The sequence below is a fragment of the Coturnix japonica genome, chromosome 3 (genome assembly GCF_001577835.2).
Source record: "Coturnix japonica isolate 7356 chromosome 3, Coturnix japonica 2.1, whole genome shotgun sequence".
Lineage (NCBI taxonomy): Eukaryota > Metazoa > Chordata > Aves > Galliformes > Phasianidae > Coturnix > Coturnix japonica.
Genome location: NC_029518.1, coordinates 30,532,450 through 30,554,533, shown reverse-complemented (window position 1 = coordinate 30,554,533; position 22,084 = coordinate 30,532,450). Strand labels below are relative to the sequence as shown.

Here is a 22,084-nt window from a genome sequence, read left to right as displayed (position 1 = left end):
GAGGTGGAAAACCAGATCAAACCAAAAACAATGAGACAAGAAAAAGGCAGCCCACAGGATATGTTTAAACAGGTGCACGGGAAACTCCCTGGCCACACTGAAGGTGATTTTATGAAGGTTGCTGAGGGAGCTAAGCAAAAACACATGGCGAGCCAAGAGTTTGTTTTCAAGACGCTAGCAGAGTCTCAAAGCTACCTCTACATTAAACGGTGATGAAAGTAGTTTTTGGAGAGAAATCTGTAGGCAGTTCAGGTGTTATGGCCTCATGTATCAGTGAAACTCTCACAAGTGCTAAATTTCTTATCTTCTTCTAGCCTCGAATGCTTCCAGGGAGGGGGCATTTACAAACTTGCTTGGGCAACCTGGTCCAGTGCATCTCACCACTCTCACAGTAAAAAATTTCTTCCTAAAATCTAAACCTAGTGTAAATCTACCCTCATCCAGTTTAATCTGGGTAGATAGCTGTAAGCATCTGTGTCTTCTGATACAACCTACAATCTCATGGGGCATTAACAGCAGAACTCTCAATATACACATAAAGCATTCCAGTGCTTGCAGTGCTTCCATTTTCTAAGGAAATTAAAAATTTCCATCATCACACTCACTGTACCAAATGTAAGCCTGGCTTCTAATCCCAGTAAGACTATAGACTATAATAAAGAATAAGATTATTTATCAATAGTATGAATAAATCCCGCAAGGGAAAAGCAAGCACAGCTCCTGTGAAGGAACAGCTTGCTCAAGTTTCATGAAGACATCCATGCACAGATGAGTACAGAATTGTGCAAATACAGTTCACTTTGCTCTCTTCTACCGCTCAGGGGGTCAGCTGGGCATTGGTTGGGGGTGGTGAGCAGTTACTGGTGCATCGCTTATTAAATATATATGTATATAACATTTACATAAGAATGTAACATGTAATATGTGTATATATATAATTGAAGTGTCGTAACTACTATCTTTTTACTTTTCTCTGCCTTAGTAGACAGTTTTGTCTCAACCCACAAGTTCTACTTTGGCGGGTTTTTTTGTTATTATCTCCCGGATCCCACTGGGAAGGGGAGGGAACGTGTGAATTACTGTGTGGTGCTCAGCCACTTATACAGTTAGACCACAACAGAGACAGAAGTCAGCATATAAAGACTGTATAGCATAAGATTGATAAATGCAAAGTCATTCTCTAGAGGAAAAAAAAAAAAAAAAAAAAAAGGGGGGGGGGGGGGAGGGGGGGAAGGGTTGGTTGTTTGTTTTATTTTAACTGTGTTCCTGTGCTGCCACCTAAAGATCACAATAAAAAGTACAAGTTGTACCCAAGGGGAGTTATCTGCAGGAATCACAGTATGGCCTGGGTTGCAAAGGACCACAATGATCATGTAGTTCCAACCCCCTGCTATGTGAAGGGTCACCAACCAGCAGACCAGGCTGCCCAGAGCCACATCCAGCCTGGCCTTGAATGTCTCAAGGGATGGGGCATCCACAACCTCCTTGGACAACCTGTTCCACTGCTTCACCACCCTAAGAGTGAAATACTTCCTCCTAATATCCACCTAAACCTCCCCTGTCTCAGTTTAAGACCATTCCCCCTCACCCTATCGCTATCCACCCTTATAAGCAGCCAGAACATGCAAGAATGTGCTAGAACAGTGAGAAATTACTTTACTGTCCTTAACTTGCAGTTAACCTCTTAAACACACACACACACACACACACACACACACACACACACACACGGAGGCGGTGCCGCACACACGACACTCCTCCGTCCCGCCCCATGAAGGCGGGGCAGCACACGATGGCTGTGCCGCCTTCCTGTGCCCGCTCGTACCTCTGCAAGCAGTGCTCGCACACGCCGCCCAGCTGCTCCTTGGTCACCACGTAGGCGAAGGGTTCGGCTCGGTAGAGCAGCTCTCCGGGCCTCACTTTCCGACGGGAGCGGAGCCCGCTGCCCTTGCCCGGGCTGAGGAAGCGCTCCAGCGCCGCCACCTCCATCCCGCCGCCGCGCCGTCACCGAGAGGAGGAGGATCCCGCCCCTACAACGTGACCTGGCGCTGCCGCCGCCATCTTAACAGCGGGCGCCCTCTGGCTGCTGCCTCGTCGGTGTGCTGATGACGTGGGCAGCGCGGGGATGAGGAGCCCTCAGAGGGAAGTCTAGACTACCACGTTTCCTCGTATAGGCTGTTCTATGGAGCTTCTAAACAGGTATCACCCAAACCCGTAACATACAACTGTAGTAACAGAAGCTCGTTTCTACCTCTTGGATGGATACAGTTAAGAAGTGGCTGGTTAACCAAAGAACAAACTTCAAGTCTTATGAACAATGAACAGAGGGAGTGCACTTAGGAAGGTAAAAATCTCCCATTTTTACAGAGAAGAATGAGTTATATGGGCCTTCAGATTGTTTTATCCTGAAATTTCTGGCAGGAATCATGGAATGTTATTAGTAAAGTCTTCCAAAAAACCCCTGTACAGCACTGCAAGCCTCTGAAACCTGCTCTAATTTAAGCAGTTCTAGTACAAATGGCTGAATATTCCTGAGTTGATTTATGGATCACTTGCTAAAAATCAACCTAAAGTCAAGCCAAGTCAAACTGGCTGCTGGCTTCCTCTTACCTTCAGAGTGTGATTCCGCAGCAGAGAAGTCTTTGCATGTGGCTACTACAATGCAGCTGAAAACAGGGGAACACTACTGCTAATGGTGAGGTCAGATGTTTGCCACTGCTATAAAAATAACACCCAGTAAACAAAGACCAAGACAATACATTGCTGCAGGATTGTTATTGGAGCTGCCAGCTTGGAAAGATAACTTACGACACATGCAAGTTTATGAACCATACCAAACTCTGCACAGAAGTTTTAAGTGAATGGATAATGCTGATAGTCTACTTCGTGTTTTATCACCAAGACTGAGTGTTAGTCTTGATTACTTTATGAGTTATTGACTGTTCCATTTGCTATACTTTAGCTACACCTAATTTCATCTAGATTTCCCATGCTTGCTGTACCCTGTGATCTATCAGCTGAGGACAGCAAGTGTCTACTTTTAGCAATGACCTGTAAAACAGCAAACAAGGAAAGATGCAATAACTATTGAACCAGGTACAACGTGAGTGAATAAGCACCTCCCACTGACTTGCTGTCCTTGTTGGAAAAGCCGCTTGTTATTCCCATTCTCCCTGTTCTTATAGAAGAAAGGGACAGCTTTGTTCATTAAAAGCTTGCAAAACCTAAACTGAGTTTTCAGTCTACAGCCCCATAGATTGTGTTTAGATTGTGTTAGTTTACTAACTAATGCCTTACTGTGGTATGTGAAAAGCCCTTTGTCTACTCCTCTAGTAGCTAGAGAGCAGAGGCAATACTTAAAATGGTTGCACTTGACAAATGTCTCATGTTTTAGAAGTTCAAGAATATAAAAACCTAATTAAGAAAATTCACACTACACCTGGAAATACCCAACCTTCACCTAAGTATTGTATGTATGTTGTAACCATCAACTCAAAGATCAGAAATTCAAAGAAAGCAACACATAGGAAGAAGTAAATCCTCCCCAAAAAGCTAACAGTTAACTAATGTGACTTTTAAACCTATTATTTTGTATGTATATGAACTGTCATAACACGAAACTATATAAAACAGAACTGTGCAACTTTTCCCAACATAGGTGCAAATTTAAAACTACTATTTATTACTCACCGTATCAAGCGTGTGAACTCACAAAGTAAAGCCCTTTCAGAGACGGGAAACCACCTCTGGGGTTCATTAGAAGCTCAGAGAGAAAACTGTTCACTGCTGTCTTTATAGACACTAGAAGTGAAATCTCATCTTCACGTGGAAGAGGATAGAAAACAATAAATCCAAGACCACTGTGTACACTGATAAGCTCAAAAACATTGTTTAACCTCTTGATATCAAGTAGTTTGAACTTTTAAGGTATTAAAACAGAAATGTCAAAAAATGAATAGTGAAAATATTGCCTATAAATTGCTGAACAGTCAAAGGGATTTGTGACCAAAACACTGAAGAATCTTGCTCCATATCTCCATATTCTGTCGTAATTCACCGATATTCTTCACTTTTCCTACTTCTTTGAGCCACTTTTGTAACGACAGCCATTGCTCTCTTCACTCCCCATTTGTGAGCAAGGTAAAACACGTTCCCAGTCACACACTACTCCATACACTTACAGACTCCTGCTGTTATCTTGGGAGTCTCTGCATTGGCTCAGTAAATGCTATTAGTCTACAGCACTAAAAAAAGAAAAGAAAAATCACAGTGAATCATTTTCTTTTTTCCATTTAAGGTTCAAGATATTAAGTAAGTTTATATAAGACCACCGTTTTCTGTATTTTACAGATTGAATGTGTTCCCTGCTATGTTGCTGCACTAAGATACAAACATTTTATTCATGGAAACAAAAATAAACATCAGGCCAGGAGACACTGCATTCCTGTTAACCAGTAGATAAGACAGTTACCACCTACTGAAACTGATAAGATGTAGAATTGCTTCTGCTGAAGTCATTTCATAATGCAACTTATCTCAACTGCATATTAAGATATCTAACCTGGAAAAAAAAAAAAGCCATAGATCTTCAAGATGTACATCGTAACAGCAATACTGCTCTGAAACAGAATGCAAATGAAGCCTCAGCCTTTCCATTAGTTTCATCATACCAACATGATGCAAGACAGCAGCTTAAAGCACATAGGTGAAATCGGAATAGCGCAGCACTGACTAGCAGCCTAGCTAGGAGAATGAACTGAAGATCCTTGAAATCCATTTTCCTTCTGCATCAAGAGCTGCAGGAGGAAAAGACTTTCAGAGCTCTAAAAAGAAGTGAATGCCTGTCACATCTGCATCCAACTATACTTAAGAAATAAAATTCTCTGTTAGCCTTGCTTCCATTGTTGTTGTCCAAATCCTGTAGATAGCACCATGAAAAAGCATTTTATTCACTCAGCCTCCCAGAGGAGAAAAATGGAGAAAATGGAGCCAGTACAGCCTGTCAACACCGTCAGAAAAGAATGGAATAATTACATGTGAAGACAATGAAAGGAATAAGAAACAAGTTGATGTATGGAAGAGCGTAGCTAAAAAGACAATTTTAATAGCACATCATCTTAAAGTAAGGTTTTATATACACATAATACATATGAAACAAATTTATATCGCAAAGGTTGCAGCTCAGAAAATTCTTTTTCCCAACTACAACAACGAATGAACTGGTGAGCTGGATTTCAGACCAAAAATAACCTAAAGCCCATCTTAATACAGGTGCTTGCATATGGTGAACTAGAACAGACCGCCCAGTGTTCAGTCATTTCAAGTTTTCAAAAGAACAAAAAAAAAAGCTATTTTGTTTTGCCTAACCATAAATATAACAATTTTACCCCAAACTCTGTTGATGTCTTACCATGTTGTCACTACCTTGCATTTATTAACCCACCACTCACGCTTTAATATATTATTTTAGACTGCAAGGTTTTCAGAGAAGATGATGAAGGGATTCAGTGGTTATATAGACCCGTATATATTGGGAATGTGGGAAAGAGCATTCCAATCACAAGCCCTAAAATACAAACCACACATCACTGTTTGGTCTGTTAGTTCTTTCAAGTGCTGTAAAGACACAGTAGCATAGTACTAAGTTCAGTTTAAGTGGCACATCCAAAAGCAGCAGGTCACCGATACGCTCCTGGAGAATATGCAAAGTTTGTCCATTCTGGATAGGATTGTGGCCAAATTAGCTGTAAATCTCATCGTTTCATCACATATAGAAGGGCTCTCTTCACTTGCTAAGTTTATTTTCCTGTTTGGACAGGAAGTCATCTAGCTAATAATACCTCGATTTTATTCAAATCATTTATCACAGTAATCTTCCAGAAGCAACGATGATCTTCCAAAAGACAGCAGCTTTGGATTCACAAGTTTATGTTCCTTATACTTTCCAAGACCTCATCATGGAACCAGCTTTCAGCGAACACACTGGAGTTTTGCAAACCACAAAACAGACGCTTGTAGTCCTCTGGGTACACGTTACCCGTCTCAACGTACTTTGGAATTTCTAGAGCTTTCAATAATTTGTCAGCATTGTCCAAGCTCCACGAACTGAAAGAAACAAAGCAAACCACGATCACAAAGGAGCACTTGCTCCTGTGAAAAATTAAAGAGCAAGAAGAAGAATCTGAAGATCAATTTCTTCCTTCCACAGCTTCTTCCCATAATACAAGTTATTTTCAATCCACTCTGCCAACAGAGAGAAACTCCTACTGTGACAAGATGCAACTAACAAATAAAGCAACCAGCGGACAGAGAATATCAGACCACATAACCCACCTCTACCTCAAACTGCTTAAATCAGCAACAGGCATCAGAGAAAAAAAGGGGGGGACTTTTGAATGTCTGGGAAATGAAAGCCAAGGTTATTTTCAAGGATGTGCTTTGGTGTAGCATGATTTAGCATGGCTTACACCTCCCAGGTGTTTTCTTCTATATATAAACTGATCTATAAACTGTTTCCACGTCATTTATATGAAAACTAGACCTTTTATAAAATGTGTATACACATTAATTATTTCCCAGGCAATAAAAGGTATTTAAATATACAGAAGATGTACATTAAAAGCCTTCAAGGTTCACTTCCTGGCTGAAACAGAGGGGAAAGCAGGCACATCACTGAGCTTTAAGAAGGAAACCCATTAAAGCTTTTTGCACTTGTCTTTGCTAAATGAGTTACTGGAATTTATTAGGTGCTGTGGGGGATAAACAAAAAGAGCTATCTAGAAACTTACATCCATACACCCCTATCAACAAGTGAGACATGTTAGTTTCATCAGCAAATGAAGCCAATTCTTTAGAGAGTGCAAACAGGGAGCAGAAATGTAGTGACCATAAAACAAAGCTCCAATACTGTATCCAAGGGAATAATTAGAGAACTGCATAATTGGCAAACAACTCTAAAACTGATTTTTTAATTCGGTGACAGAATGCCATTTGAGGACATCCCTACTCAACCTTCAGTAACCTTTGGCTAATTTCATTATAAGAAACACCAAAGCAATGCTAATCTAAACCTCTTCTTCAGCTTTTTAATTTCTTTATTTGCAAAATCTTGACATTTTACTATGTCTAAACAGAGTGAAGGTTTCCTGCAGATATGTGAGCTCACTGACATTTGAAGTACAGACACTTAATGCAAATCTGTACTCTATATACTTGTCTACCTTCTTGCCAAGCCTCAAAATTGTGAGCAAAGACCAGAAACAGTACCCAAAATAGTGTATTCGGGGCTGGAAATACAAAATATTCTCTGTGTAGATAATTAATAAAGAGGTTCTGTTTCAGGTACACATAAAAAAATAGAAAGTGTATAAAAACTGTATTTCTTCCATACTTACTTTAGTCTATCAATAAGCTTAGACCTGGGCTTAGTAAGACACTGCTTCACCATGAAAATAAAGGTAGCTGAATTAGCGGGCTTCAAGCCGCCCGTAAATAGGTTTTGCTGGGGAGTCAGTCGTACCAAACATAAATGGTCATTTGGCAGCCTCTGCAAGAAAAACAAAACAAGTCGCTGAAAATAACTCACTTTTAAGACCACGTCTGTCTTCATTTTAGATAAAGTGCTCCATCTGTACCAGCAATAACATTTCTGAAGGAATTTTAGAAGCCGTAACAAGGTAATTCCATTGGATGGCAAGGCTATAACATTTCATTCTGTAACTAAAATAGCTTTACAAAAAGGACATGAGAAATCAGATACGCTACAACTTAAGAAACAAAAATAAAGATTTAATGTTCTTAGTGGAAACAGACAACACTTCTGATGCACCCACATGGTACCTGTGACTTTTAACTAGAACACTTGTTAAAAAATACACTGTTTGCAATCAAAAGAGATCTGTGTGATCTGTCGTAAAGTTACTTTTAACTTATAATGGAAGTGGATTAGTTGGGTCTCTAAAAGAAAAAGCAAAACAAAGCTCTTACGGTGCTCCTTGGAATTGCCAGTCGCCCATTTTTCAGATTGGTTAGAAATGATGACCAGGGTTCCTTAGAGAGGGAGAAAACACATTACGTAATTGAAGTGCTTTGTGACAATGTAGAAAAACATTTATCATCAATCCTAGCAAATTAGAAATGTACTCCAACTTTATTCAACAGCTTCACTCCAGAATCAGCTATAAGCGCATTCATGGAAGACAGTGTAAGAGCAGTGCATGCCTATACAACAGGTCCTTAAGCTTCTTCAAACTAAACTATAATGCATTTGATAAGGTACGGTACTTGTTGACTAATGGGAGAAGCAGGCCTTCATTGCATGAGAAGCAGAGAAACAGAAAATATTATTTCTACTGAAAGCAGTTCAGGAAGGGAAAAGCATGAATGAAGTCAAAATACAGAAGACAGGAAAAGCAGACTGTGTGACTGAAAGAGCAGCCTGAGTCTCACACAACACCTAGCAAGACTGAAAAGAGCCTTCTATACCCCAGTCTTCAGTAGTTCTCAGACTAATCTAAAAGTCAAATTAGCTTCCTTTTAGTTTACAATAGCAAAACAGGTACAGATTCCTTTCTGCATACACAATCATAGCATTAAATCATGTTCAGTCAGTACAAAAAATTTACCATGTGCAGTAGCTGGATGTCACATCCCACTTGCCAAAGCACAGAAAGTGCCTGGTAAGTTCTCATTTCCCCAGGTTTTGCTGTTAATACCTAACAAAAATACAAAGCAAGAACATTTTTATTTCGAAAAACAAGATAACTTCCTCATCCAAGTAAAATCCCCATCATTTTAACAAGTGGCAAGAACTTCAGAGCTAAATCTAAAATTCCAAGGTGAAGCTACATGAGGCCTCAAATCTGCGCTATTTTAATATGTCTTACTAGAAAGCACAATTAGAAACCATTCTGGCAGTCCAAGTATTTCTCTCTAGTAATTATTTGGATAACTGAGCTGTGTAGGAATTTCCAGCTTGTACTTCCTGGCTCCTTGCAAAGCACAGTCGAGTTTCATACAGAGGAGAAACAGGGGTCATATTTTGTTTTAAAACTGCAACAGAGGTGGAGCTTACAGCTTGAGTTCTTTCACATTGGTAAGAGAATATTCCCAATAAAATACACAGTAAGCCAAGCTGACCATTAAGCAGCTTGCAGTCATTCTGATATTACAGCAGCACAGATTTGACAACACTTAAGTGTTAAAAAGCAAAAACAACAACAAAACCCACCACAAAAAGAAAACTCTCATGGTTATGTTCAAATAGGTCAAAGAAAGAAGCCATAACAGAGAGATTTAACTTCTCATAAAATATTTAGAAAGCTCTGACACACAACCAGCTCCCCCCCTCCACCAAAAACCAGAGAAGTTTTTGGTGAGAACCAGAGGAGCCCACTAAAGGAAGGTTCTCACCGCTCTTACTTTGGTTCTCAAAACTTATTTAAGACTCATAATTCTTTGCCCAGAAGTCTGGTCGTTAGAAAAATAACAGGCTGGTGTTTCAGCAGTGTCCAATCTGTCATTGTGCAGATAAATATACTCAAGACTTCAATTTTTTTCCAGAAGGGTGTTAAACAATACAGCCTGTGTAGGCATATCTCAAAGTCTTTCCTTACCTCAAGGTAATCAAAGTTTAGTGCTTTATGAACCTGCTTCATAAAAAGTAGCCTCAAACTAGAAGTACACAGAATCACAGAATGACCCGGGTTGGAAGGGACCTCAAGGATCATGAAGCTCCAACCCCCTGCCTGGCAGGGCCACCAAACATACACCTTTACTAGATCAGGTTGCCGAGGCCCGTCGCAACCTGGCTTGAACACTCCAGGACGGGGCCATCCACAACCCTCCCGGGCAAGCCTGTTCCAGGGCCTAACCATCTCCTAGTGAAGAACTTCCCCTAACTCCAACGTAAATCTTCCCTCCTTCAACTTGGATCCATTTCCCCTAGTCCTGCTATTGTCAGCAAGTACAGTGCTAAAAGACTGGGACAGCACCAATTATGAATACATAACCAAGAAAGCTACTCTCCAGCTTAGTGTACACAACTTCCATTAAAAAGGTGTGTAAATCATTCACATTTTGACTCAGTTTGTTTCCGTACTGAAGTCAGCTCAAGAGGACGTGAAGTTCAGCTTGCTATCTAGTAATTCTGTATCCTCTTCAAGAGGCCTTTTGAAGTCCCTCTTCATTGGCTACTAGCTGCAACTTGCAAAACATTTTGTTGCACAAGCACCAAAGGCTGCCAGCACCAAAGTTGTTACAACAGAAAGCAACTCTGCTGCTGCTGAATATCCTTCACACGGACCAGCCCTACACATTTGAAGGATTTATGGTTAAATGACAACAGACCTTTCCTTTTTTTCTGCATATGTTGTAAATTCTGCCAGGAAAAAGAATTCCCCAGCACAAAGGTCGACTATGCAACGTTCTGGTGCTCTCCAAAGCACCACTTTTTCTCTACTACCTTTAAAATCTCTTGCACATACCTTGTATTCTTTTTCACTTATAAAGACATTGAGTTCTACTCTTCCATATCTGTAGATGGAACTGCATTCATACAGGATAAAAAGTAGCCTCCAAAGTGTGTTCCTCTCCTTTCTTTGCGGAAAGATGCCAAAAATTCTCACAGGTACATCTGTTTCAATAGTGTGTAAAAGTGTCTTTAAAATTTTACAACAGGTACTGGATAATCTCATTAATATTAATGTGTAGCTTATAACACAATAAGGGGGAAAAAAAAGACATCTGTCTGCTTATTTTATTCAAGAACAAATCAAATTCAAGCTTTATTCAAAGCTAAGCCTTGTCAGCATTAGACTAAATCTTTATTATGACAAATAACTGAGACTTCATTTTGCCATCTCTTGAAGCTATAAAGAACCATAAACATCCACGAATCCAACAAGTATGTTAAAACAGGACAGATATCTCAAGCACATCCCAAAGACCTCACCAAAACACCTATGTACCCTTCAAATATATTTGTAACACGTACCTGCTGTCCAAGGAACTGCTGCTATACCCATGGCCTCAAAAAGTTTGTCAGAACACACAGCAGGTGGTTTCACTGCTCCAGTAACCAAAGGATCCAGTCTGAAGAAATCACCGTAAATTACCTTTAATTGTCCATCCAGGCTATTCTCTAAGGACTAAACCAAATTAAGTTTCAGTTGAAGCAATGTGGATGCAGTAAGCTGCCTTACTGAATACTAAGCCCAGACAAAAAATTACTCAAGTGCTGCTCAACTGGAGCTTTAGAACTATCCCCAGATGAGTAATAAGTATCTGTACAAACCACTACATTTAGCGATTTAATACTGAAATCTTCATACATGCAGAGAATCGTGCATAAAATATGACTTTAGTGCACATTATAAAATGGGTGAAAGTCTTAGCTTCCTCATCTCTATTGTAACACAAACCACACAGTGCAAATTCTAAGCCTCTGTGTCTGAGAGCATTTGAGACCACGCCAAATATGAAGAGGCAACACCTGTCCGGGTTGCAGTATTGCCAGCCAACAGCAGAACAGATTAAAATAATACTGTGAGATAATGAGAATAACCAATGCTACCTTTATAGATTTTTGAATGCCACATACAGACATTCTGCTTAAACAGGATTTTGATGTTAGCCTCTAATTTATATACGGAACTATTCACAGACAGACAATGAACTTGAATGAGTTCATACATACACAAGATGTCAGATGAACTGGTTATAAAACAGACTGTTATTGAACATGTAAAACCACACAGTACTTAATAACACTCAGCATCATTTCAGCCGTTTCAGGTAATGATTGCTAGCTAGTTCCTTTTTGATTCAACAGTTACTACTCATTTCTAAGTTCATGTCCTCCCTATTCAGTCTTAGAGACGGGATACCATATCAGATACGTACCTGTAGTTTGGAAAGGAAAGTTGGGTGATATTCTAGAGCTACCACTCTGAGACCTGCATTGAGCAGAGTCCGGGTCAAGACTCCAGGACCTGAAAGGACAAAAAAAAAAAAAAAAAAGCATTTATCTTTTGAAGTGATTTTCCACTTGGTTTTCTCAACACAGCCCCTGAAGCACGTCACCTTCATTAAGGAGATAGCTCACATTACCTAAGCATGCTCCAAAAGAACTAGAAAACACATTTACATGTAGCCTTCCTCTGATTAATCACTGCATTACACTACAAGAACAGGCCTATCTCAAGTTTTTCCCCTGCTTTTTCTTTTGCCAACTGAAACACACTTTGAAACCTCACCCATGGTATTTATATGGGCAAAAGAGAATCACTGAATCCTTAGAGTTGGAAGGGATCTCTGAAGGCCACCTAGTCCAGCTCCCCTACAACGAACAGGAGCACCACAATACTCTCTGTGAAGCTCGTCACGTCCCCCCTGTAAGGGGATGGAAGGGCTGACCAGATTTGCGAGTGTAAAACCATCAGGTAACTGCAGAGGCTGAGCTCTGTGAAGGGCCCGCAGTCCGTAGCTATGCAGAGGCAGCTTAAAAGACGTAGCGCATCACCCAGAGGAGGATTTCAACCCCTACTTGATAGGAAACTGTTTAACATCAGTGACTCGAGTCTCAAGCAAACACTCAGGCTCCCCCCAGAGCTCTGCACAACCGAAATGCCACATCTACACCCCACGAGCAGCTCGGCCTCCCGCACTGCCCGCCCCGGAACGGCCCCAGAGCAGCACACACGGGAACCGGGCAGGGAGCGGCGGAGCCCCGCTCCTCTCCCGCAGCCCGCATTGACCCCGCAAGGTCACCGGGGCCCGCTAAGGCTCATTGCGGCTGGGGCAGTACCGTAGGTGAGCTTACCGGGCGCGCACTCCAGCACGACGGGCTGCGGGCCGGAGCCGTCCTGCAGGCAGCGCTGCACGGTGCGCGCCAGCTGCGGACAGGCGATGAAGCGGCCGCAGGGGCCGCCGGCCCGCAGGACCAGCTGCTCCGCCTCGGCCGCCTGCGGCACCCGCAGCCCCGGGCTCGGCCATCGCCCCGCGGCCCGACGTACCGTCACCCGGCACGGCCCCGGCCCCGGCCCCGGCCCGCCCAGCAGCGGCCGCAGCCCCGCCACGAGGAGGCGGCCGCAGCCCGCGGCGCCCGGCAGAGCCCGTCCCGCCCGCATGGCGCCCAACGCCGGCCGCGCTCCCAGCCCCGGCCGCGATCTCCGCGGCAACGGAGAGCGTCACTTCCGCCTCGGGCCGGCCTCTCTAGCGCCCTTCCGCTCCACCGTCGGCGAGAGCTGCTCCCGGCCGCCGTGCTCTGTACGCGGGCAGCCCCGCTCGGCCGGCAGCTGCCGAGCGACACGGAGAGAGCCAGGATCCCCCGCTCCCCGACGCACGCACACACACCGCGCTATGCCGGGCGCACGGCACTCGCCGCCCTCAGCGGGCGTCTGAACCGCAACCGAGACCGGGTGAGCTGGGGGGGCTCGTCCGCGGGAGGAGGAGCGGACAGACGGACGGACAGACAGACCGGGAGCAGCGAGAGGGCGGGGGGAAGCGGCCGGATCCGTATCGCCCCGTGCAGCTCCAGGCGGGCGAGGGCAGAGCGGGAGCCACCGCGGAGCCCCGCACGGCAACCGGAGCCGGGACGGGAAGCGGGGAGGCCGCCGCCGGGAGACAGCGGGGAGCGGGGGGTGCGGGGGCACCGCGGGGCTCCGAGCCTCCATGGAGAGCTGCCGGGCAGGGCAGCACCGCCGGCTGCGGGATCGGTGTGGCCGTGCCCGGTGGGCGGCTGTGGCCGGGGGGCTTCTGCGTGTGTGTGTGATGCGCCAGGTTTGTTTGTGTGTATGTGTATGTCTGTGTGTATGTGTGTGTATGTGTATGTCCGTCCCAGGAGCTGCGTCTCTCGCTTGCTGTTGTCTCGGTGCTCTTGGCGCTCGTTGCCGGCCGCAGCTCAGCCGTCAGCCCGCAGCCCGCAGCAGGTGCCCGCAGCGCTGCTGAGCACGGCCCCGGGGCGGCCTGCCCGCTCGCTGCCCGCGCTCCGGGCAGTGCCGGAGGCGCCCATCCGCCCTGCTGTCCTCTCGGCGCTTTCCCAAGTGATACCCTAAAAATGTACGTGCGTTGAGTGGGACTCATCGCGTCCTGCCTTCACCTGGGGGCGGGTAGACGGCCGTGCAAGACACAGTGAGGATCCCCCACTGCAGGTGGGTTGTGCAGGAGGTGACAGGGATCTGCCACGGCGGAACTGAGACATCTTCAGATCATTGGTTCACAAATCCACATGCTGTGTAATTGTGTGCGAGTTCTATGTCTTCACGTATCTCGTTTCCCAGTGGGTAAAATAAGAAATGAACACTCATCCACTTGCTGAACGAAGCATCATTCTTTTTGACTTATCTCCATCCCACGGAGCTTGGGACACACAGATGTGGTTTTCCTATCTTCTGTATGCCACATGTGCACTCAGGGGCTGAGATGGGTGAAGCCTGCAGCCCCTTTGCTGACTGCAGCGCTTCTCCCCAGCCGCAGTTTATTTTTACATACTCTGCTGTTTGTACTGAGTACTATTTAATAGTTTTCCTGAAGGGAAATAGACGGGATGATGGGATCGGCTTCGATCCATTTTTAAACTGGACGTTGTGTTTTAAATAGCTTTTTTTCCTCTCTCGCTAATTAGTCTGTTAATTTTGTAGTTTGTAGGTCCTTCAGAACATCAAAGGGAACTTGGGTTTTCCTAGACGGTGTGGTTAGCAATGCCCTAATTCAGTATTTCTTGTTGAAGTTCTATGGTAAGCTATGGCTTGCTGTAGCTACTATACCATCGTTTTCTATGCCACAGCTTTGGAGACTAAATAAAGACTTTTGGAAAAATCTGTTTCCAATCCAGTTGTCCCTTTGTACATATTACCTGTGAGACCACAGCTCGGATGTTGTTTTCGGTCCCTACAGAAGGGACACTGAGTTGCTGGAGCATGTGCAGGGAATAGTGAGGAGGGGAATAGAAAACAAGATCCACAAAGAGCAGCCAGATGAAGTGTGGCTGTTTAAATCTGAAGCCGAGGGGGCTGAGAGCAGACCTCAGAGCTCCCTGCAGCTGCCTGAAAGGAGGTCACAGCAAGGAGGGTGCTGGTCTCATTCCTCAGGTGACAAACAGACAGGGCATGAGTCAGTGACCTCAGGTTGCACCAGGGGAGGGTTAGCCTGCGTATCAGGAAGAATTTCTTCAAAGAGAGAGCAGCCAGGCATTAGAAAAGACTGTCCAGGGAGTTGCAGGAGTCCTCATCCCTGCAGGTATTTAAGAGGCGTGTGGATGTGACACTAAGGGTCACAGTCTGGGATTCGGTAGGTCAGGCTGATGACTGGACTTGATGACTTCAAAGGTCTTTTCCAACATAGATGTTTTCATGATTCAGATCACATGGGAGCATTAGGGTCTTCTTTGAATGGGCTGTTCAGAGTCATTGAGATGGTTCCCAAGTGTTTGCTAAGGGAGACTCAAAGCTATGCCCTGACATTCTTCGCATACCAGGAACTATTTCTTTTTCTCCATATTTTCATTTAACTTAGCATATTGCTTGCCTACTTTTAACCTCAGATTGCTACATTATACATTTATGGTTGTCTTTTTTTTCCCCCTCATAAAGGAGCTTACCCTATATAAATATACCAAAACTTGCATGCATAGAGGACAACGTGACTACCTCTTTCTGACCTGGTCATCATCCTTGAAAAAACACTGAATCCTTAGGAAAATGGTAAGCTTTGTACATCTCTCATTTAAAATTACAATGCAGAAAGTAGTTTAATACACTAATGTATATCCCAGAGTCAATCAAGTTGGGGTTATTTGTAAGTTAACAGCTGATCACACGACTTCTATTTTCTAATCTAGCTATTACCACAAACAAATATTTGAACGTCCAGGCTTACGTCATAGGGCCATATGTCTTTGTAATTTCACATCATTGTTGGTTGCTCTGAAATTGTTTCCTCCTAATTATTGTTTCTTCAAATAGAGGAGGAATCAGAAGCATTCCAGCCTGTTACAGCCAAAAGAGCTCATTACTTTTGTGGGTCAAGGAGATCAGTAGAGGGATGCTTTTCTTCTCAATGGTTCTAAATGTCTTTTGCATTTACTTTTATCTGCAAAGTTCTATATTGACAGAAATAACTCCATGCCTTGCTTAGATGCAGAGTGTCACTGAATTGTTGTTTTCACTTGCACTTTGCTCGCCCTGCTTTGTTAATCTTATTGTAATACTTTGGATGGTGACCAAGGAAAATGATGGACGAGTGGTAAGAGAGATCTTCGGAAGTGCTGTAAGCATCTGCACTCATCATCCGTTGTCATCACCGCCCCTCCATTGCAAAGCCATACATGCACCAAAAAAGGTCCCTGGAGATGCGGTTGTATTTAACTCTGTGCCACAGTTTGGTTTAAGATGCAACCAGTGGGTAACAAACTTTCTGTGTTGGAAATCTTCCTACTAAATAAAAGTGTTCCTTATAATGAGATCAGTAATTTTACATTTGGAGCCACTGTGCTTTATAAACCTTGACTTATTGCTATTTTACATGTAATCAGTTGACAGTGGGAAAATGGCTGAGCTCTTGGATTTGAGGGATTCAGTTTGGGGTTTTTTTGCTGTTTAGCCAAATTATTAGCAAGCAATTATTAGCAAGAGTCTGAGGTTCCTTAGAAGCTGACCTGCTAAGTGTGACAATGTAGCTTCCAGCCTAGCATTACAAACATATAAAACCTGATTAATTGGGAATTACTGACCTTTAAAATGAGCTAGATGAACTATGCAGATCACCGGAGAGTTCCTAGGTACTAATTAAGTGAAGCAATTAAGTTATTCTGAGATCATTTCTGAGCAGTAGGTGTCTGGTCATGTATGTGACCATAAACTTACTTGAAAAAACTCCGTTAAACCACTTTTCTTTGGTATTTTTCTGTTGGGATAACACCCCGTTTAATAATTGTTTTCATAGCCGGTGCAGTTTGACTTTTCAGCCTGTCAAACAGCGCAGCAAAGTTCACAGCTGACAACAGAGCCATTCAGCTCAAAAATAAACATTTTTAAAGGAGCTGATGGCTTGAATTGTCCCTGCAGATGTTAGTAACAGCGTCCACATCATATTTTGCCTTGTAATGAACACTAAGCAGCGGTATTTTTAACATTTTCAGTGCAGTGGCAAAGGGTTCTGTCGTGTGAAGGCTGTTGCATAAGCTGTGTATTGTATGGCATTCTGGCAGGGGTACAACTTTTTTCACTCTGTGCTATATCTGTTCTCTGTATACAGAGAGACTCAGTCCCTAGGGCTATCAATCTGGCATCTTTCATCCGCATTAAGTTTACTGCAAATAGTTTTTGTGTGCATGCAAAAAAAGAAGTGCTCTTTAAACCTTCGTAGACAAGGAATAAAGCATTCAAATAAACGCATCTGCTGCTTACTTATCTCAGAATTCCTTGTCATTGAATCCTGATATACACATCAGCACATTCTGCACTCTCAGATTCACCAAACCTGGTTTGCCTGTGTATACCCTCAAAAGTCTTTAGTTTCAATACTTTGACAATGCTATCTTACTCAAGAGTTTGTCATGCTTATTTTTGTCATGTTTATTTTTAATCCTTTATTACTTATTTATCTTTCTATTGTATGACTGTAAACATCTTTGAAAATGCTTTGCTAACTTATAAAGGAAGTACAGAGGAGAAGTGATGTAGTTGTCAAATATGCATGTAATTTTTCCCTGGCCAGTGTTTGTATAGACTCCTTTTAAAAGTGCTGCAGCAATGAGAGTTCTCCATTCTCCTACTCTGTTCCACCACCTTAATACCCCTGATATGTTTAGTTGTTTTGCTTCAGACAAGACAAAATTAGCATATCAAATCACAGAAGGGGTTGGAAGGGACCTCTGAATATCATCTAGTCCAACACACCTGCTAAAGCAGATTCCTTACAGCAGGTTATATGGAAAGAGTCCAGGTGGGTCTCATGTCGCCATAGGACAGGATAGTTCCATAGGAGGAACTCCACAAAACCTCTGGGCAGCCTGTTCCAGTGCCCTGTTACCCTCAGAGTAAAGTTACTTTGATGTTCATGTGGAACTTCTTGTTTTCCAGTTTGTGCCTGTTACCTCTTGTCCTGTCAGCAGGCACCAGTGGAAAGAGCCTGGCCCCATCTGGCCCTTTAGATATTTGTAAGCACTGATTAGATCCCCTCTCAGTCTTCTCCAGGCTGAATGGTCCCAGGTCTCTCCACCTCTTTTTTCATAAGGGAGATGTTTCAGGCTCCTAATCACCCTTCTAGCTAATGGTGAGGTCCCATCTTATGTATGAGAATAAGTAAAGCCTAGTAAAACTTGAAATCGAAAACTTCTCACATACTGAAGAGGATCATCATTTTGTATCTCAAGTGCTGAAAAAGCTTGTTTGTTTGAAAGAAATTGGATGAAAATTTCATATGTTCTAATAACATATTATTTGTTCCCAGACAAACATCTTGTATTTGGCTGGTGACTGAGACATACTTGTACTAATGGTACATTTGGAAGAGTAGGTTATGCCCAGCAGCATATGTTTATCATTGTTTACCAAAGCAGTGAATAAGCAGTGTGACTGGGAAGTTTAGAAGTTGAAAATAGCATCTAGAACTTCCTCTCAAAACCACATTATTCCAGCTCTTTAAAAGCGTAAAGATCATAGAGCAGCTTAGGTTGAAAGAAACTTTAAAGGTCATCTAGTTCCTCCCTCCCTACCTTTCCCCACCCACAAGATCAAGCTGCCCAGGGACCCATCCAGCCTGGCCTTGAACACTTCCAGGTAACTTCTATAGGCATCCTGTTCCAGTGACTCACCACCCTTTGAGTAAAAAATTCCTACCTAATATCTAAGCTGAATCTCCCCTCTTTTAGTTTGAAATCATTTCCCAAATAATATAAATAGTCCATATTCATCTTGTTTATAAGCTCCCTTCTACTGGGAGGCCACAGTGAGACTGGAGCCTTTTCTTCCAGCTCCAGGCCTGGGTGCAGTACTCCAGATAGGGCCTCAGAGGGACAGAATAGAGGAGGACAGTCATCTTTCTCTCCATTTGCTACCATCTTCTGATGCAGCCTGTGATACTATCGGCCTTCCAGGATGCAAGAGCACACTGCTGACTCATGTCCAGATTTTCATCCACCAGAACCCCCACAGTGCTGCTCTCAAGGAGATCTCCTCCCAGTCTATAGAGATACGTGGGGTTGCCTCAACCCAGGTACAGTAACTTGCACTTGGCATTGTTAAACATCATTAGTTTTGCATGGACCCACTTTTCAAGCCTGTCCAGGTCTTGCCAAATAGCATCCCTCCTTTCTGTTGTATCATCTGCATCACACAGCTTGGTGTCATCAGCAAGCTTGCCCAGGGTGCACTCAATCCCATTAAATATGTCGTTGATAAAGATGTTAAAGAGCACCATACCCAAGACAGACCCCAAAGGACACCACTTGTCCCTGACTTTTACCTGGATGTAGGATACAGGTAGCCCAACCCTCTGGCTGTGACCATCCAACCAGTGCTGAATAACCTCCCCCCCTTTTCTAAGCTATATATTTCTAATTTAGAGATGAGGCTGTGGTGTGAGACTATATCAAGGGTTCTGCAAAAGTCCAGGTAAATATCAGTTACTCTTCTGTTGTCCACTAGTGCTGTCACTCTGTCACAGAAGTCCACCAGATGGGTCAGACGTGATCTTCCCTTGGTGAAGCTGCACTGGTTGTCTTAGATCCCCTTCTCATCTGGCACATACCTTAGCCTAGTTTCCAGGAGTATCTGCTTTATTATCTTCTCAGGCACAGACATGAGGATCATCAACCTGAAGTACTGCTTCAGTGTCAGAAAGTACCAAACCACCAAGCTGCTCATGCTCAGACATTTTGTGAATTCAGATATTAGATGAGCTACTCCAAGCAACTTGGAGAATACTGGAATGTTTGAGGAGAGAGAGACCTCCTAAATCATGTATCTGAAATGGAAGCAAAATTCATGCAGGAAGATATTTTTTATGTCTAGTACCTGATTTCAAATCAGGACATAGGGCAAACTGAACACAGTCAGAAGGAAGTTAATGAGATTCTCTTAGAGCTAGGCTACCCAGTAATGGGATTGTACCTAAGGCTATCTTGTGAAATGGTAAACCACTAATGAGCCTGTGCTCACAGCATGGCAGTATTTTTCCTGCAGGAATGTCAGGTTGTAAAATTGAAGTATTTATATGCTTTTTTTTTTTCCTTCCCTTCTTTAGAAACAGAAGCATTCCAACCATTAAGTATTGGACATAAAATACAATGCAGAGCAAGCAGTTGTAGAGAAATGGCACTTTCTCAAAGGAACCGGCTACTGCATTGTTTTCTCTCCTTCATTACATCTTCACATTGGAAATAAATAATTGTTCATTAAATAAAAATCAATCATCTTACCTGCTGTAATGCTATAATGGGATAGAAAGTACTGCGATAATAGCAGGGTGGCAGAGTCTTTGGCTATAACAAATGAGAAAGAGCCCAAATGCAACAGCCACAGAAATAAAGGAAAAGAGCTGCTTTACTTTTGATAACCTCAGGCAGGGATCTCCACCAAGAGATGTCCTCACCTCTACTGCCAGCCCTGAAATGAGGCCTGGGAAGGGGTGGATTCTGACTCCACTCCTTTGGGTCACTCAGTTGCATGCAACCACTGAGTTGGCCCCACCTTCCCATCAGGTGCTCAATCACTGGTTCAAGCCCTGACTTAGCATTTCTGCTACACATGCATGCAGACATTAGTTTGCAATAGTACATTTTCTGCTGTTTTACTTTTTTTCTTTTTATTTTTTTCAAGAGGCAAAAGCCTCAACTCTGTAAAGATGCCATTTTTGAAAGTCAATTTCCTTTTTAGCAGAATGAAAATGCTTTTTGTCTTCCTCTAGGACTTGCTAAACTATTAGTATAGTATAAACTATTGTATTAAAAATAGTAATAAATGTATATGAAAACAAGAGACAAAAGCCTTGCTACAATAAAGAAAATTAAATTCCCTTAATCCTAGGTGCTATCTTTTTTTCCTGTCCTCAAAATTGGGTCTTGCTTAATTTCTTCTTTAAGAAGGTGGTGAATCCGCATCTCTAGACAGCCTGCTTGCTTGTTCATATGGCAGCCTTTCTAGGCTGACTAACTGTTACCGCATGTTGTGTTGTCCCTTTCCCTCTAAAACTTTTACCTCAAATATTCCATTTTTTCCTCCAAACAACCGTATTTAAGGTGCTGTTCCCTTAGTAAGGATTGATGGAAGGAACTTGTGGTACACATACCACAAAAGTGAGCAACTAAGAAAGTTGTTGGAATTATACAAACTATGTGACAGTGAACACTGAAGAGTATGGCCTCTTTAAAATGGAAGTTGGTTTACTTCAATAAGAAGCATATGGCAGGGTATTTCTGTAATATAGGTACTGTCCGTATTCAAGCCAGCACATAACTAATTTCTTCAATGTAGATGTTATCTGTTAGCCGCTTAGCAAGTGCTTTCCATCCTATTTTGGATTTATGCTACAGTCATAGTGATTGCATACGCCAATTGCCTTAATGTGTGTAGCAGTTGTGTAACAGTGTAACACTGTAAACCAAGAAAAGTTGGCATGCTCAGGCTGCAGAGGCTATCCAGTGTTTCAGCTAGAGGACTGTCATTTTAGCCATGTGTTAGAAGGAAATGACTCAGTATTTTCTATCAAAATGTTAACTTCCTCTATATAAAATGTCACTTGTCAAAAGCATATTTTCCTCATTTTGCAATCTAATAGGAAACTACTTGTTTAAATGTTTCTGTTTTTTTAGTGATAGCTGTTGAAAGGAAGAGCAGTTGTTTACTGATAGAAGCAAAACAGTGGTAGGACATCACAGGACATCCTGGTTTTTAATTATTGCTGATAAAACTAATTCCTCGTTAGCTTTGGGCAGTGCACTTTAACCTCTTTTATCTGATGTACCATTCAATCCATGAGCTGGGTGGGGCAGCAATAATTACTATTTCATGTGCTAGGAAGAGTAAGAAGTAAACCTTTCAAGGTTAATGTGGTGTTTGGGCTTTTTTTCCTTTGTTTTTGTTGT

The 22,084-nt window shown here is 42.9% G+C and overlaps 3 protein-coding genes and 1 long non-coding RNA gene across 5 annotated transcripts in view; 2 read left to right on the top strand and 2 right to left on the bottom strand.

Moving 5' to 3' along the window:
• SMYD3 (SET and MYND domain containing 3) overlaps positions 1-2,084 on the bottom strand; it is a 327,921-nt gene extending 325,837 nt beyond the window's left edge. Inside the window, exon 1 of the mRNA XM_015857596.2 lies at positions 1,826-2,084. Coding sequence (XP_015713082.1) covers positions 1,826-1,989 — 164 coding nt within the window. The 5' untranslated portion in view covers positions 1,990-2,084. The remainder of the gene's footprint in view (positions 1-1,825) is intronic.
• A 153-nt stretch (positions 2,085-2,237) lies between these two features.
• Positions 2,238-4,592, top strand: LOC107311246. Its single transcript, XR_001553959.2, has 2 exons — positions 2,238-2,344; positions 4,351-4,592. It is a non-coding gene; the product is annotated as an uncharacterized LOC107311246 (long non-coding RNA).
• A 480-nt stretch (positions 4,593-5,072) lies between these two features.
• On the bottom strand, positions 5,073-13,142 carry TFB2M (transcription factor B2, mitochondrial). The gene is made up of 8 exons (XM_015857597.1): positions 12,821-13,142; positions 11,902-11,990; positions 10,994-11,147; positions 10,485-10,633; positions 8,625-8,714; positions 7,987-8,049; positions 7,395-7,546; positions 5,073-6,105 (listed from the first exon to the last, which is right to left on the bottom strand). Exons 1-8 carry the CDS (start codon positions 13,125-13,127, stop codon positions 5,919-5,921), a joined length of 1,191 nt encoding a protein of 396 aa, XP_015713083.1. The 5' UTR covers positions 13,128-13,142; the 3' UTR covers positions 5,073-5,918.
• Positions 13,143-13,196: 54 nt separating this feature from the next.
• The window catches only part of CNST (consortin, connexin sorting protein), a 46,076-nt gene continuing 37,188 nt past the window's right edge, over positions 13,197-22,084 (top strand). Inside the window, exons 1-2 of one of the 2 annotated variants that reach the window (XM_015857593.2) lie at positions 13,197-13,418; positions 15,591-15,701. The gene's annotated coding sequence lies outside the window, so the exon portion shown is untranslated. The remainder of the gene's footprint in view (positions 13,419-15,590; positions 15,702-22,084) is intronic. The other variant, XM_015857594.2, reaches the window with a different exon arrangement.